The sequence below is a fragment of the Manis pentadactyla genome, chromosome 16 (genome assembly GCF_030020395.1).
Source record: "Manis pentadactyla isolate mManPen7 chromosome 16, mManPen7.hap1, whole genome shotgun sequence".
NCBI lineage: Eukaryota > Metazoa > Chordata > Mammalia > Pholidota > Manidae > Manis > Manis pentadactyla.
Genome location: NC_080034.1, coordinates 29,959,791 through 29,977,597, shown reverse-complemented (window position 1 = coordinate 29,977,597; position 17,807 = coordinate 29,959,791). Strand labels below are relative to the sequence as shown.

General features: G+C 42.9%; 1 protein-coding gene across 6 annotated transcripts in view; it reads left to right on the top strand.

Annotated features, from left to right (window-relative positions):
• Positions 1 to 17,783, top strand: part of BICRAL (BICRA like chromatin remodeling complex associated protein) — a 79,660-nt gene extending 61,877 nt beyond the window's left edge. For all 6 annotated transcript variants that reach the window (XM_036907238.2, XM_057494238.1, XM_036907239.2 and 3 more), the window contains 7 exons: positions 6,398 to 6,503; positions 7,330 to 7,430; positions 8,448 to 8,509; positions 9,108 to 9,253; positions 10,545 to 10,639; positions 12,256 to 12,358; positions 13,929 to 17,783. In XM_036907238.2, coding sequence (XP_036763133.1) covers positions 6,398 to 6,503; positions 7,330 to 7,430; positions 8,448 to 8,509; positions 9,108 to 9,253; positions 10,545 to 10,639; positions 12,256 to 12,358; positions 13,929 to 14,716 — 1,401 coding nt within the window. In that variant the 3' untranslated portion in view covers positions 14,717 to 17,783. The remainder of the gene's footprint in view (positions 1 to 6,397; positions 6,504 to 7,329; positions 7,431 to 8,447; positions 8,510 to 9,107; positions 9,254 to 10,544; positions 10,640 to 12,255; positions 12,359 to 13,928) is intronic.
• Positions 17,784 to 17,807: the final 24 nt, after the last annotated feature.

The window sequence follows — 17,807 nt, the reverse complement described above, 5'->3', positions numbered from 1 at the left end:
AGGCTCAATCTGCCACGGTGCTTACCAATTCACGGCTACTGTTGTTTGATCCAGACCCCGCCCGCTCCCACTTTCCCCCTCCCCCTGCCCAATGTTATTTTGAAATTAATCCAGACCCATAAACTCATCCATATTATTTGAGTGTATAATCCCTAAAAGATCATGTATTCTTTCTGTACTTAATTCTGCAATCTATTCTTTCATTATTCTTTTGGATGCTTAAATTGTCCCAAATTTGGTCAGGGAAGGCCTGCTTAAGCAGGATTCTGTACTTGTGGCACGTCCCCATCTCCTTTGAGCACTTTGTGGCACAAGGTCCTGTAGGCAGTCTTGTGATTGATTACCTTGCCTCAGACCTAGAATCAGCCATTTTTCCAAGGAGCCCTCTGAACTTAAATCTCTTAATGCAGAGAATAATGTATGGGATTTAAACTTTCTTATAAGTGGACTGATATGCAAAAGTCCATGATTAAAAGAGATAACATACAAGAGTTCAGCCTATCAAATAAAAATAAACAAATCATTTGAAGTCCAAATCTCCTTAGATCACAACCGGCTGCAATGGCGGTAGAGGTCAACGCTGACAGCTGCCCCACCCTGCGCCTACCTACATCCCCTTCCCCTCTAGCTCAGCCTGCCTGCCTCACTGTGCAACACTGGATCTTAAGACACTCACACTTTAAAATCTAGATGTTCTTAGATGTTCTTTTGTTTTCCTCTCCTTCTATACCTTTTTTAAAAAGTTACCAAATCCTACAAATTCTTCTTTAAATGTCTCATATCCATTCTTTCCAATAATAGGAAAATAATGTCCATATTATTAACAACACGTAGAGTACCAGAGGCTATCCATATTATTTCTAACCCTTACCTGGGCTGCGTTATTGTTCTCATTTCATAGTCAAGGAGATAGAAGTTCAGAGCATGGACAAGTTGTCGTAAAGGCAGACTTTACCTGCTGACTGTCTGTGCCGTACTGCTCCCATGTCTCTCCTTTTCTACACCCGTGCTCTGAGCTAGACTTTAAGAGGGACTGCAGTATAAGCACAAAAACAAGAGCTGGATTGGGAGTCAGAGTTCACTGTCATCATTTTTTTGATGCTTAAATTATCCCAAATTCGGTCAGCGGAGGACCGCTTAAGCAGGTTTCTACACTTGTGATATATCCCCTTCTCCCTTGAGCACTTTGTGGTCCTGCTCTGTCAGTAATAACTGGTTTTGTGATCTAGGTTCATATCTTACATTCTCTGAACCCTAGTTTTCTCTTCTCTGAAATGAAGAACTCTAGCTGTGCAGTAAAATCACCTGGGGAGCTTTTTAAACATGGATGCCTAGGCCTCACCTCCATAAATTCTGATTTAAACAGTCTGGAGAAAGGGCTGCAGGCTTCACCATTTTTCAAAAGCTCCCCAAGTGATTCTAAAGTGCAACCAGGATAGAGAACCACTGGGCTACATGATTTCCAAGGCCCAACCCTAATTTACTGTAATTAGACAACTATAACCATTATCTAAGTGTTGAATCTGCCTTAGGCCTCCTCTCCTAAAGGCAGATTTCCACATCCATCTTCCTAAAACATTTGCTTGGTGACCTGACTTCATCTTGGAATTCCCATTGCCACAGGAGGAAGTACAGCCTCCTGGCCTGGCAGTTAAGGTGGTTCTCAAGCCTTTAGAGATCATGTCCTTTTCTATGATGTCTAAATGCTTCTCCTCCTTCAGGCCTCACCCAAAGCCGCTAGATGAATGAAACCTTTTTCTGTTTCTTTGCTGGCCTTGTCTGCACTATTCCACCACTAATCACTTAACTGCCGTACATGCTTCCTTCACTGAGTCAGTCACTCAGCAGTGTTTCAGCACCTACCGCCTGCCTGGGCCAGGTTCCAGGGCTACAGCAATCTGCTGCTCTGCAAGAGGCAGACAGATAAGCTGACAGCCGCAGCACAGGATCTAAGTACCCTGGTAGAAGTCCAGAGCACCAGGCTCAGAAAAGGAGCCTCCAGCCCAGAGGGACCAGTGGGGCAGGGTGTCCTTGAGTTGGTGGTTTCTGACTGAGACCTGCTAAGGGGGAAGGAAGAGTTATCCAGGCAGAAAGGGCCAGAGTGAAGAACGTTAAGGGGGTGGAAACAGCAAGTACAGAGTCCACAGAAAGAAGGAGAACAAGTTCGGGTGAGGTGTAGAAGATTTGCATGGGAAATGTGAGCAAGGACCAAATCATACCGGACTTTGTATGTCATGTTAAGAAGCTGGTGTCATAATCTAAGTGTGAAATAGTGAAGATCTGCACTAGCGTGGGAGCACTAGAGATGGTGAGGGTCGAATGGATTTGAGACAATTAGGTTAGACAGAACTTGCTACTGACTGGCCTGCCGTGGAGGAACAAGGATGATGCTTAGGTTTCTGATATAGGGAACGTGGAAGAAATTGTGGTTTGAAAGGAAATTATGAATTTTGTTTTAGGATATGTTTGTCAAGTCTGAGATATCACGTTGTATGATTAAGCAGCTATATATATATATACTGAAGCATAGGACCAAAAATATGGGCTGAAAAGAGACTGATCAGCATAAAAATTGTACAGTTGACTTTTGGACAACATGGGTTTGGATTGTGTGGGTCCACTTATGTGCAGATTATTTTCAATAAATATATTGGAAAAATTTTTCTTCTCCTGGACCAAAGTGGTCACCCCCCAGCTTTACATTATTATCCAAGCACTTAACAGAGCCTGGCATATGCAGTGGTTTCCAAGACTTAGGAGTGCATCAGAATCAACTGGGAAGCTTTTGGAAGTTATAAACTCCTAAGCCCCACATTGGATTTCTGAATTGTTCTTTGTGGCTGGAATCCAGGAACTTTGTCTTTCAGAAGCTCCTTGGGTGATCTTGATGCAACTAGTCTATAAAACCAGCATTTGAGAACCACTGCCCTTGGGCATCCGCTCTCATCCCCCACCCCTGTTCTCAACTCCCAGGAGGGAGTCTGATAGGCCCACTGTGGTTCAGTAAGCCGCAGCAGGCCAGAGGAGCAGGGCCATGGGCACCGTGAGGTGGCCAGGCAGGGCCTCTGCTGCTCCGTGCAGGGTCTTTGTTCAAGTTAGGAAAAGGTGTCCCTCTGAGCTGACCTAGGAAAAGGTACCCCTCTGGGTGGATAAACTGCTCCACTGGCAGGCTTGGCACTTTTAGATGGGGGAAAAAAAAGCGCCCCTTCCCTGGTTTTAATTCTTAATGCCCTCTGACAGGTACATGCCTTCGTGTGTTCTCTGTCTTTGCTGGCTCCAACCCATTTCTGTGACAGTGAGGCATGTCCCAGGGGAGAGGGTGCTGGGCAGGTCCCAGTCTCCCTCATTTAGCATGTGCTTTTTGGTGAATGAGCATCGTCTCTCTAGTTTATAACTGGCTTCTTTCAAAACGTACCACACAGGGGGAAACTGACATATTCTGATGTATAGGGATTTTCCTGTAAGTTCACATGATATCAAAATAAGTCATGGGGCTCAAAGAGTTAAAATTGTACATTAATACTAGCAGAGTTCTTGGAGCCAAGTTCTCAAAATACTCTTAAAATAGCTTATCTGTGAAGAAAATTATTTCAAGAGCAAGGCTTCTCTAAGAGTTCAGTAAAAACAATGGAATGATCAATTTTATTTCTGGAAAAGATTATCAGCTGCAGATAACATAAATTTTGGAGGAATGAGAGAAAGTTGATGGCTCCTGGGGAGGGAGGGTTGGACTGGGAGGAGGGTCAGGCCCCTCTGATTTATGCTGCAGTGGAATTCGCTCTCTTGTTTTTATTTAACCACTGTTTACTGTGGCCTCACTGTGGTGCCAGGCCCTGTGCTGGTGCTGGGGACACAGCAGTGAACTAGACACCCCAAAGTCCCGCCCTGGGTGTGAGTGGCCTGGGAGCGCGAGCAAATGTCCAGAGGCAGAGCGGCCCCTCAGGCAGCAGAGCTTCCCAAAAGTGCAGGATAGGTGGGTCAAGGCCATTCTGGTGTAGGGGCCAGGCCATGTTCCCAGACGGATTCCAGTTCTACTGCCACCCTGGCCTACCTGCTTCTCCCCCACAGTGTAACCGCTGGAGGGATTGTTCTGGTCCCAGGGGAAGGATACAGTGAGGAGCACAGGAAATAGTAGGAAGATGAGACCGCCCAGATGCCGAGGCTCAGCACCCACAGGGGCAGGCAAAGCGACTGTAAAACATACCATGCTCAAGCGACAGGTATGCCCTGCAGATGGGAACCTTGTTTTGAGATACAGCAGTACTTTATCCTCTCAAACGGCAAATTTTCAAGCTTTGACATTAAATTAGACTATTCTAGGGTTTTTTCTTTTACTCTTTGTACTGTAAAGTAGAACACATTTAGAAAAATGCATGAAACATAAATATTCACAGTTAACAAATAATTATAAAGCAAATCCCCATCCATATAATCACTCAGGAAATAGAACACTGCCAGGACCCCTCTCCTGATGATCTCTTCCTTATGTTTCTTTATAGTTTTAGCATTCATGTGTGCATGGATTTTGCTTTTTATTTGTTTAATGGGTAGGAGTCATTCTAGGTCATGTCTGATAAATAAAGTGGGAGATCACGCTAGGTATTTGCAATCTTTATAAAGAAAGTTACGCACTTTAAAGCAACAAGTACGGATTGTTTTGTATGAACTAGGCATACTGAAGGAAATTCCCAAATATTGTGTACTAGCAGCACTGCCATAGGACCTGTGGTCATTTGAACATACTCTGATGCATCTATTCATCTGTTGCTCTCATATTTCAGAGTCCCACCAAGTATATAGCCTTTCCTATTAAACCGCATTTTCCTAACTCTTTTTTGTTTTGTTTTTTATTCAAGGGGAACACTAAGGGTCGCCTGGAAATACTTGTGAGGAAGGCCTGTACTCATTTTTTGCCCCAGGCCTCCCCACAGCCCCGGTGTCCTCTGAGTGAGCAGCTTCCCTATGGTAGGAGAGTGCAGTTATATTCTAGAGGAAATGCTGTGTAAACTGGAAGATTTTCCCCTGGTAGTTTTCTTCCTAAGATTGTATAGCCTGTCTGCCTAGAGTGGGCAGGTCTGCCTTCCCTGCTAATGGACAGATGAGCAAGGTGTTCATGTCCAGCTTTGTAATGACCTCCTTCAGTCTACCTTGGGTGATGTCAAATCCCTTTCCATTTTTATATTAGAAAAAAAAACAAAGTAGATAACTGATTGTTTAGAACCAAAATGTTAACATGAGCTTAGCTGGCCAGGTGTTGCCATGTCTTTGTGAGCGTCCACACATGAATGGTTGATGGGAACATTTCACTTAGGCCAAGGTCATAGTTTAAGTGCCCCATGGGGATGGTTAGCCTAAACTCTAAATCCACTGATGCTATACAAAATATAAAAGGGAAGAAAAAATGCACTATGAAGTGATAATAACATAGATGATTAAAAGTTGACAGTAATTTAAAAGCCCTTTATCATCTTACTTTAAATGCATTATAGAGGTAACATTTTCTAGGAGCTAAAAGAACTTGTTAGTCTTTCAGTGTAGCACAGAGAAGACAAGTAGTGACTCTGTGGCATCTTACTACACTGATGAACAGTGACTGCAATAGGGTGTGTGTGGTGGGGGGAACTTGATAATATGGGTGAATGTAGTAACCACAATGTTTTTCATGTGAAACCTTCATAAGAGTGTATATCAATGATATCTTAATAAAAAAATATAAATAAATAAAAATAAAACAAAAAAAAGAAAAGAACTTGTTAGTCCTTAAACACCATCTAGTTCATCTTCCTCATTTACAGAAAAGAAGCACACAGCAGTTTAAACATCACATTAATTTTTCTAATAATAGCTTCCTCAAGCTAATATTCCATTGAATTTACATTCCCAATAACATGCCACCTGAGGTTGACACGGTGTGATCCAGAGACATAGCAGACGGCAGGTGTGAAATGTATGTGAGATCATCTACACAGCAACACTGACAGTAGATTTGCAGTTGGCGCCTGGACCAGGTGCTCAGAGTCCCCTATAGGAACTGACAGTCAGGGCCAGAATCCTTGCAGGCGTGATATTATAAAATTACCAGAGATAGAAACCAAGTGCCCAGCTCAGGCTCTGCATCTAAGCACCACAAACACAGCAGTTCCAGGAGCAAGAAATCAGCATGGTATAAACTCAGCATCCATGCTGAAAGGCATCAAGGAAATGCAGAGTGCCGTAGGTGTTAGAGGGCAGTCCACAGCTCTCCCACTGTAGTAACGCACTCACACACTTTTGTTTTGTAGTCTAACCTCAAGGTGATGCCAGCTAGGTGCTGACAGGCATGATTGGTGTTTTGAGTAATCTGTTAAAGGTTTTAGTCATGCACTTAATTTTTCCCTTTTGGTAATATTTTTCACAGGCTCAGAAAAAATGTTTGAATCAGACATCCCCCATTTCCACTTCCAAGAGCACAGATGGCCTGAGGCCAGCGCAGATCCCCGGCCTCTTGAGCACGGCACTGCCAGGTCAGGAGCCTTTGTAGTAAGCCCTCCTCGGTTTGCTCCCTCCTCCCCACGCCTGAGGATTTCCTCCAAGCCCTTCATTCTGCATGCCGTCTTTCTCATGTGACTTCATCTCCACTCTGATCATTGCTTCTGTATCCTTTCCACCCAAATAATAGACCATGTTGCATCTGTATATCATTTTATATATACAAAGAAAGAGAAAAGCACTTCTAATTAAATTATGACACTTCAAATGATATGAAAAGATGTGCAGCTTAGGAACAATGAAATCTAGGATTCTGTGGCACAAATGTCTTTGGAACTATCCTCATGTTGCTGTACATGTGTTATTTAGAATCCCCTGCCCCCACCCCAACTACTAAAAATATTGTGAGCTATGTCTTCATCTCTTCTGAAGCTTTGAACACCTGCACTCCCCAAAGGTACCAGAAAAGACTAAAGTGTGAACATTCCTAATCAGTCCCTGTCTGGGCCTCCCTTTCCTTCAGTTGTGAGCATTTGGGGGTTTGGTAATACTAACAGATTATTGGCTTAAGGCCTACCCCTCAGACCTTAGATAATTTGAAACTGTAGCATTGACAGCTTTTATCTATTATCATTTATTTACTTTTTTTTTCTATTTACTACTTAAATAGGCTTTAATAATCCTTACCTCTGCTTCTAGTGCTTTTGAAGATAGATATACTTCCTGCTCTCCTTCCTCACAGCAAGCATCCATGATAAAGAATTCCCTTCTAGAATGTTCAGCAATCTGTATGCATTGGTTACATGGTGGGCCTGATTTACTGTTTTTGTTGAACATTGTCTTATGTGTTAATCCTAACAGGGCAGGATTCTGGAAGCAAAGTTATACCAGTGTCCTTAGGAACCGCACAGCCACAGCAAGAGAAAGTGGTTGGATCATCTCCTGGCCAGCCGTCTGTTCAGGTAGAGGACAGTTTGCGAAACTTCTTCTTAATGTTTAGCATAATTGAAAGAGTGTGGTTGTGTCATCCTCTGCGTGGTGGTTGCCACCTGGCATTGTCTGCAGTCCGCTCCATTGTCCACGAGAGTGTGTTCACTGGCCCCCGGTAGCCAGACCTCGTTATGTTAATGCTTACAGGATGAATGTGTCTGTTCTGTTTTCATTACAATGCTATCATTTCCTCATGATCTGATGATATATCTATATCAGCAGCCAACCAACACATAGTAGGCAGTTTTACAAAGTAGCTTACTATTGAATGATATCACTCATTGTCACATCAAAAGTGGATCTTTAGTTATAGCAAGAGAGCTTTTCCCTGCAGTAGCAGCCAGACCATGAAACAATCAGTCCCTGTGGTCTTTTAACCCAGCCACCAGTCTAAGAAGGATAGAAAATCAGTTGTTTTCAACTTCCTTAGGCCTTAGTTTCTTCTCCATCAAACTTACCAATTAAAAGTTTAATGAAACTTGTAGTTTAGGCCTGCCTGAAATGCTCAGTGAAGGATCGGCTTCACTTCTCAGGTTGACGTAAGGCACATTTGTTTCCTTCACATGACATATGCAACTAGACCACACACCCGGTCTGTGGGTGAAGGGGGCTCAAATGTGTTTGCTCCGTATTTACCACTGAGAAACCGAATTAAGGAGTAGCTGCTGAATGTCCAGATGTTCATGGAGTTGGAAACCACAAATACGTTTCTTCAAAACTGTAATGGTGCATTTGTAGAAGGAGTTGGAGATTCAGACTTTAAGGTACATGCCAAGTCCTTCCAGGGAAAAGCTTGACAGTGCATCTTTGCTGAATGGGTCTAGGACTCGGACTTGCTCATTTTATTTTTTAGCAGGGCAAAGTCTACATCCTTTGAATATGCTCTTGATAGGGAATGAAAATATTCAAGACAGTAACCTTTATGTGTAACTATATTCTGCATATTATTTCTACAAAAGGGAATAATGAGAAGTGTGCTTTGTCTTCAGGTGGACAGTCATTCGGGAGGACAGAAGAGGCCTGCTGCAAAACAGCTAACTAAAGAAACTCTGTGAGTGACCCTGGGAAATGGCTCGCTTGGAACTGTCTCTAGGTTCCTAACCTTCAATAAAGAGACAACAAAAGTCAGACTGTAATGATATGTATAATATCTTTGAAATATATTTTGACAATCTTTTCCTATAGTTTGTTTCCATTAAGACCTGTAAATATTTCTAATATAGTTTGAGCCTACTGTTTGCTCCTCTGTTCTTGAAACTAGGTGTCCTTTTAGCATACTGCACACCCTGTGATTGGCCTCAGGGTCTCTGAGGAGGCATGTGGTTTGATAAATCCCTGTTAAGAACCTAAGTGGTGCATAAGCTTAGTTGGCCAATGGTCGGGCATTGCCAAGTTTTGTGTAAGTGCCCACGCATGAATGGTCTGTGGGAATACTGCTGTTTAAGTCTAGGGTAATAGTTTGAGCCCCTGCAGAGACAGACCAAACTCTGAAAGCACCATGGTGCACAAAACAAAACTCAAGTAAAGATAACTGCTGCATCTTGAGTAACAACATTCCCGCATGACTGCTTTTCTTTGCATGCAGATAACCGTCATGATTAGATTTCCTAACATGACTTCCTCTGACTTTGGCATTTTCTCTTTTAAAGCATTCTCCAGCAGTTACAGAGGGACCAAGCCCACGCTGTGACACCTGATAAAAGTCAGTTCCGATCACTAAGTGATGCAGTACAGAGGCTACTCTCCTACCACGTGTGCCAGGGCTCTGTGCCCACAGAGGAAGACTTGAAGAAAGGTAAGCGGGCTGTAAGAGTGAGAGGTAAGCGTGCCACTCTGACACCAGCTACATGGAAGAGCAAGAGTGACGTACCCCCCGAGTGGTAGCCAGATTATTGTTTTTAATCACAGACCTAACTTGTTCCCAGTTACTCGGTTTCCCAGTCCATGTTTAGGGATGTGCCTTATTCTTCTCAATATGCTGTGAAGGGGTACCTAAATATCAGAGTATTTTGTGGACAAATTTGGGAGCAGTGAATCCAAAACATTGTTTGGACTGCTGGCTGCAGATGGGATGGCTCTGAAGTAGGTACTCTACACAGCGATGTAGAAATCATCCTTGTGTTTAGGCAGAGCACACACCCTTACCTGTTACTACCAGTTTTATGAGTCTGATACGTTAACACTCCAAAGCATTCTTTTAAGTTCCAGAGTTAGTCCAGGGCATTGCTGTGTATCAAGAAATGCAAAAAATGTTAAGGATAAGGGCCCCTTATCTGAACCTAGAACTCTCCCCATTCTGATGCCTGGCCTGGCTCCGCCTTCCCTGCTGTGCTCCTTGGTTCTACCCTCTTTCCCACCACCGTTCCCAAGCCTAGACTTCATTAGGTCCCCTCCACTGCTTCCATCCCCCCCTCAGCTTCCACCAGTCCGCCCCCGTGGATCCGGCCTCAGTTCTGAGTGTAGTGATCTGGGTCTGTCCACTGTGAGCTTCCCTGGCACGTGCAGGGAGTAGGGGTCAGATCCAGAATTAAATAGGGATGTGGAGACTCTGGGAAGAGAGCAGTAGAAAGTGTGGGACCTTTGGAGACCGACAGACAGAGCCACAGTACCACGACCTACAAGACATCATGAGCTAGTTTGTATCTTTACGTAAACTAGTCTGCCCAGCCCAGACAGACAACTTCATGGTTTCAGCTGTTTAGTTTTTCATACTGTTGAAAGGGAGTGGAGGCTTAGATCATCTAAGCTAGCAGATCATTCTCTAGTCATTGATATTCGTCCCTGATCTGTGCTACATGGTTTTCTTTTATAGGTGATATTAAAAGTATTAGGATTTTGACTTCCTAACTAAAATTAAAATAAACTAGTATGGAAATGAGTTTCTGCAATTACATGACAGTGGATAGTGAGGGAAAGCAGAGCAGAAGCACCATGTTTAAACAAGGAAGAGCTAATCTATAAAGAGAAAACTGTCACAGACAAGACATGTTTGAATAATGGAAGAGTAAAGCATTTCAGTCCTACAAAGTAAAAGACCTAGTGGTGATTTGCACTCTCTTACTGTTTTTTTCTCTCTTTTTTTAAAGTCGACGATGAATTTGAAACAGTTGCCACTCAGCTCCTAAAAAGGACCCAAGCTATGCTTAACAAATACAGATTCCTACTCCTAGAAGATGCCATGGTAAAGTTTGTGCTACCAAGCATGGTTGTTTTTTTTTTCAATTACACAGGTCACAGCTACCAATTCAGAGAGAAAAATGTTCAAGGAATTACATTTTCCCAGTAACTTAAAAGGCTGTAGAAAAAACTTATACTAACAACAGCTAAACATGGTCAATCACAGTCAGTGCTGCAGTTTTCCTAGTTCTAAGTAAGGAAACTAGGGCTTTGGTTAAGTAATTTGCCAAACATCCTATAGCTAGTAAGTCTGCAGACTAGTGAGCAGAGCTGAGATACAGAGCAGGACCATCTGACCGCCTCCCCCACACCCCCACCCCTCCAGGCCCATCCACACTCTGAAGCTGTCTGCTGCCTCTCCAGAGATGGGGCAGCCTCTCCAGTGACAACTGTTCAGAGTAACTTCTGATAAGACAGGTGATGACAAATGTTAAAATTAATTTTGTCTTGTTTAACTGAGAGATCATTAACATGCCATAAAATTCCCACTTAATTTTAAAATGTACAGCTATGTGGTTCTCAGTATATCACAAGGTTGTGCAACCATTATCTAATTTCAAAACATTGTCATCACTCCAAACGGAAACAAAATTAATTTCAAAGCAGTTAATTAGAGGAGGGAATAAGATATTTCAGCGAATAACAGAAAGACCAAACCTATTTTGAGATTTGAGAAGTAGCTCTAAAGTCATACTGCCTATAAATTGGTCTCTTACAGTGGTTTTCAATTTGAGATCAACTTTGAAAATGTACCTTGGGAAATCAGTTCAACTACATTACACACATATATATAATGTACTGTAAATATGTATAGATGTGTATATTTACTAATATACATTGTATTTGTTTATATGTGTGTGTGTGTATAGACACACACACACACACACACACACACACACTTAAAATTGTGCCTTCAAAGTCTGAAATAGTTCTTACACTGACAACCATTTCTGAAACAAAACTCTGAGACCTAAGAAGACTAGCTCTTTCATTTTTGAAGAAAGGACCACTTATTTGGTCACATTATCTTATATCTGCCATAAATTTTCATGTTAGTAGGACTCACAAATATAATTTAAGATTTGATTCTGTATAGCAAAATGTAATTTTAAGGAAATCCTCAATAGAAAAACACAAAGCATAGCAGAATATAAATTAAAATGTCAAAATATAAAGTAAAATGTGAAAAGATTTCCAACATACTGTTAAGTAGAGAGGGCAATAAGAAAAGTACAGAACAGAGTGTACAATCACTACCGTGTATGTGCAAAAATAAACAAAGAAGAATGTAAACACATGGGTGTGCATAAAATATCCCTGGAAGAGGGTATGACACTGCTGGGCCCACAGGTGCCTCCAGGAGAGACAAGTCAGGGGCGCTTCTCATATCCCCTTTATTACCTTCTGAATTTTGTACCAATGTATAAATTACCTTTTCTCAAAAACTACAATTTTAAAAAATGCATCCTACATGGCAAGGATCAATGTGACTAAATAGGACCAGACTAGACCCTAGACACTAGCTCCTCATTCCGAATTGCTTCATTTGCTCCAAAGGTGCAGGGAGATGTTGGCACTTGTTAAAGGGTATCTGAAATGACTGGCCTCTCTCATTTTCAGCGGATCAATCCCTCTGCTGAGATGGTGATGATCGACAGAATGTTCAACCAGGAGGAAAGAGCGTCTCTGTCCCGAGACAAGCGTCTAGCACTTGTAGACCCTGGTAAGCAACATCAGAGTAAAGGTTGGGGGGAGTTACTACCATGGTTCAGGGGCCTTGGGCCTTTGGGGAGGTGCCTGAACCACGTTTGGGTACAAAACCTTAAGGTACACCATGAATTCCGGGGAGAAAAAACCCAGAAGGACAGAGCAGTATATGAAAACTCTGAGGTCTGTATTCTAGAAACTCCAGTCTGGAATTTCACACTCAGTTAAGTGATTATTTTTTCCCATTGTAAACTTAAAATTCTCAATCTTTCTCTAGTTTTTGAGAACAAAATTAAGTCAGAAGCTTTCCCAGGAGCAATTAAGCCTCAGCAAGTTATTGAGTTGTCTTACTTATGAGCAAGGCATTGTCAGGTGGAATCAGTAAAACCCCATTCCTTCTCACAGCTAGTAGATTGTGATTCTCTCTTACCCCATCAGTTTCCTGCCAGTTACACACTTTAGATGTGACCTACATTCTGCTCTGAAAAATGAATTCTCTTTACTCTTTTCTAGTCTCTGAAATTTTTAAATCAATAACCTCATAAAAATTCATGAAGTACAGATCTTCCCCTTACTTTCACCATTCTGTAAAAGAAATGTTTGTATTTCTCCAAGTTTCTCCTAGTTCCGGTTCCCTTTCACATACATCATTTATATATAGTTATAATCATATGTCGTGTGCTAAATATGATTTTGTTAATCTAATTTTCTTTCATTTAACACATCTCAAGTTTTTGTCATGTTGCTATAGTCTTCAAAATAATATTTCAGAGTTCAAGGCCATATCCCCTAGTACTCACATTTTAGGGTTTGGTGAACAGATTCATGTCTGTGGTTTTATAGCTGTCATCAAAACCCTCTTTCACTTTTTCTGCCCTTGTGTAATAGCAACCTGCCTGCCTCCTCCTCTACTCTAAACTCCTAAATCCTCACTGACACTTCTCTTGCCATCTTGGGCTCTTCAAACCTTTCATAGTTCAGTGCTCAGTTCCAGACACAGGCGCCCCACACCCCCATCCTTAAAAGCAGATAACATTCTGGATGCACGTTGACCATTTGTTTTGTGCTCCTGCCGATATGTGGCCAGTTTTGCCAGTGCTCCTCCCACATGTCTAAAGGGACTGAAGTGCCATCACCCAAAAGCAAGTAATTGGGTCCGTCCCCCTGCCAGAGCCTCACTCCAGGGCCCTCTGCTCCCAGGAAGAAACCAGGCTGACACTAGCATCTAATTTCTATTTTCAGTCTGTTTCAAAGAAATCATTAATAAAAACCTAATTCAAAATAACACTAAGAGATCAAGACAAAGTGGAGCTTTTTGCCCGTCTGGTTTCCCCATTTATCGTCAGTCAGCTACCTCTCAAAGAGGTTTCAGTTTGTCGTCTGAAAGCCGGGGCCCCACAGCCGTGGCTACCCTGGCTTCACCTCTGTAGGCTGCTCCCTTAGGTGTTCTGCATGTTGCTGGACGTGAGAGACTGCCTCGTGGGGCTGGGCTGGGGAGGCTGGCTTTGCACCTGACCCCCGGAGGGTCTGCTCTGTAGTCCTTACTCTCATTCATTCATCAATGTTCTTTTTGTTCCCATTTCCAGAGGGCTTTCAGGCAGATTTCTGTTGTTCCCTCAAACTTGACAAAGCTGCTCACGAGACGCAGTTTGGCAGGAGTGACCACCATGGCAGTAAAACAACCAGCTCTCTACATCTGACAGCCAAGGCCCAGAGCAGAGACCGAGCCAAACCAGGCATGGCAGAGCCAACGAATCATGACCAGTTTAATTTAGTGCCTAATCACATCGTGGTCTCTGCGGAAGGAAACATTTCTAAAAAAACGGAATGCCTTGGCCGAGCACTGAAATTTGACAAAGCGGGCTTAGTTCAGTACCGGAGTGCATCTGAAGAGAAAACCAGCCGGAGAGAGTCCATGAAGGCCAGCGAGTGCCCTCCTGGCCCCGATGGGCACCGGAAAACCTCATCCAGACTAGATCATGGTACTGAAAGCAAACTCTCAAGTATCCTAGTAGATTCTCACTTGGAGATGACCTGTAACAATTCCTTCCAAGACAAAACTCTGAGGAATTCTCCAAAGAATGAAGTTTTACACACAGACACCGTGAAAGGGTCAGGTGAGCCCCAGCCGGATCTCCAGCTCACTAAGAGTTTAGAAACAACGTTTAAGAACATCTTGGAACTCAAAAAGGCTGGGCGGCAGCCCCATAACGACGCCGCGGTTAGTGGCTCTGTTGAGTTAGATTTTCCCAACTTTTCTCCAATGGCTTCGCAGGAAAACTGCCTGGAAAAGTTCATCCCGGACCACAGTGAAGGTGTTGTAGAAACTGACTCCATTTTAGAAGCAGCTGTAAATAGTATCCTAGAGTGTTAATAGCAGCCGTCCTTCCCTGCCCCGCCCTGAGCCCCCACCCTGGACAAGTTGCATTCTCTCCTGGCAAAAGCAAATGGAAGCGGTCTCCTGTCTCCAGCCTGCTTGATCTTTCATCACAGGTCATCCTTTCTAATCTCAGTCCCATTCTTTGTTTAAGAGCAATACTCGGTGGAGGTTACAGGGAGATCCTTTAGTAAAATGAATTCTTGTTAGAAAGCAGTCTGAAAGGCCCTACACATCTCAAGTGTTACAAAAGTGCTTATAGTTATGTTTTTGTTTATTTGTTTTATATTTCTGAAAACCCTGTAACTCAGTGAGATCACAGTACGCACAGCCCTGGGTAAAATTCTGACAATCATAAGTCATTTGAAAAGAACAGACTCATCAAAGAAATTCAAACAGGACTGATAGAAGCTACTTTTTAAAGAATACCCCACTGCATCTCCAGATTTCTGGGTTTTTTGTTATTGAGGGGGAGCCCACAGGGTTCCCCGACTCAGCCACCTCTGAGCAGTAGGTTCCTCGCCGCCCTGCTGGGGAGGCCGCAGCCCTGGTGTGAGCAGCAGGGGGCACACGAGCAGGGCACTTGCAGGGCTCCCATGCTCGCTGTTCGAGTGCTTTCCCAAAGCTCCTGGAGCCAAACCCCATGTTTTTCAGCATATGCATGTTGAATTTCATCGAGGGAATGCTCTGTTCATTGCAACAGCATGACTTGATCTAACCTCACCAGGCTAAATAAAGGAAAATAGCAACCAGTTAGTGGCACAGTGTACAGGGGAGGCCGGGATAGAGCCATGAGGAATAGAATATGTATATATGTAAAAGCATATATATGTTAACTATTGAGAAAAAACAAGCGCTTTGCATTTTATAATTGGATAGAATCAACGTATGCTGTATGTTTTTGTTTGTTGCTGGATTTTGTTTCATTTAATCTCTCTTCACACCCTTTCCAACAAATAGCCAAGCGCCAAAAGCACTTTCATTTGAAAACTGTGTTGTAATTTTCAGTTAACCTTCAAGGGGACTTTGGCCTTGTTTATGCTTCTTGTCTGAGAACAGTCGTCCACCCCCGGCAGCAGTCATTACCAAAATGCAGACAAACCAAAGGTAGCCAGCCAGCCCACCACTAAAAGGAATGATCTGAGACACAGGATTCTCACTTGAGAGCCAAGGGGCATATGCCCCCATCTCGGTTTGTGTTCGGCCCATGTTCCGATTAGTGAACATGATGTTGCTTTATTTATTTATTTTTCCTTTCAGGGAGCTTTCCCCATTTTCCCTTCTTGTATACCTGCCCCAGCTCATCCCATTTCTGTTCTGACATTCATTCTCCATGCCATTGTAACCATCAGGTACCTCCCACCATTGGGAAAGCCACATTCGGTGTTTTATGTGCCCCTTCAGTCGCCTCTGTGTGCCTGGGTCTGGGTGTTCAGGTCCAGAGGGTATTTTGGTTACAGTGTGTGCACACACCCTCTCTCTGTCACCTGCACGCACCCTTTCATTTATTCTGTGTATCTCTCTGGCTTTAGAAGTGCACCCACTGGTCTCCACTCCAGCATGTTGCCAGGATCTGCTTCTGGCTGTCCCCAGACTGTGGATGACCCCCATTGCATCATGTCAGGCATTTCTTTTCTAGATTGGCCTGAGATGGAAAGGAAAGCTTCTGATTACCTGAAAACACAGCAACAGAAAACCTAGACCCTCCCTGCCCCCTTGTCCCGCCTCACAGAGAAAGCCTATGAGACAGCCAGTCTTCGTAAGAGCAGCATACCTTCTCCCCACCCCCAGCCCCCAGCCAATAGAAATTGGAAAATCTGGGCCATTTTAGGGTTACCATTTTTTCCTCATTTGTGCCAATGTCCAAGTTGCAGATTTCCCCTTTTTCCTGTATTTTTACATATTAGAAAGATGAATTGACATTGCCAGTTGGAGCTTTTCTGTTTGGGCAGCCCTGGGGTAACACCCTGCCCTGAACCCCATGATATCACAGGCTCTTCCCTTAGGACTCATGCTCCCTAATTCCTAGCAAGACTTAAAGATGGTCCCTCCTGATCAAATTCTTCACTTTGTGGAACTTTAACCTGGAAGCCTTCACAGTAGGCTACTGATGAGTTACGTTAATTACTGCCAGTCAGTGGAATTCTTCACAGACAAGCTTCTCGTACATTTGTCACCTCTTTCTTCCCTGTCGTGCCCTGCCGCCCCAACCCTAGCTTTCCCAGTATACCATCTTCAAGGGTTTTTAAAGTCCTAATATTTGTCTAGCAAATGGAGAGCCTAATTTACCAAAACGAAACTTGTAAATGTTTGTGTCCTTGTATGTAAGTTTACTTTTTATGGAGAAAAATTCTAGATAATGACAAATGAAGATTATGAGATGTATTTTACTCCTGTGATTAGATTATGCGCACATGGGTCATAACTCACATGCCATGCCGAGCTCCCTCTGGTAAAGGGTAAGAGAGCTCAGCCTTGGTTGGCCAGCGGTCGGTTGTTCAGGTTCATTAGTCAGAGTTCAGTTTAAGAACTACTTGTACTCAGTAACAAAAAGCATTTTCCTTTTTTTTTATTCTGTTGTTGTGGAAAGCGCGTGTTCGTTACTAAGCATTTGATTTTCTGTGTCCTTAAGTACTGCCTAAAGATAAAGCAAATTTTAAACCGGCAATTACAAAAAAAACTATTTTAGCTCTGAAGAATTTAGTAGACTTTGTTAGATTAGGGAGGCCTTACAGACTGACTTGACTTAAAGAGGACGCGTCACTCACTGTCAATGTGGTGTGGGCTTTATTTGCTTAAATACCTTCATTTGTATAGTATGTCTCACTTGAAATTGCTTTGTATACATTTTGTAAAAATATTTATAAAATGTTTTGTAAAAAAAAGTATAACAAATTGCAGTTTATTTTGTTATGTTGGATAAATACTGTTAAAAGAAACCAGTCAGTACCTATATTGTTAATCCCTGGTTAGGAAATGTTTAGTTGGAGATTACAAAATGAAACAACCATTGCAATACAGCCAAAGATTTGGGAAAATGTGCAACTGTGATTGTCTTGATTTTCCAAACAGGAGTGGCTGGCTCTTT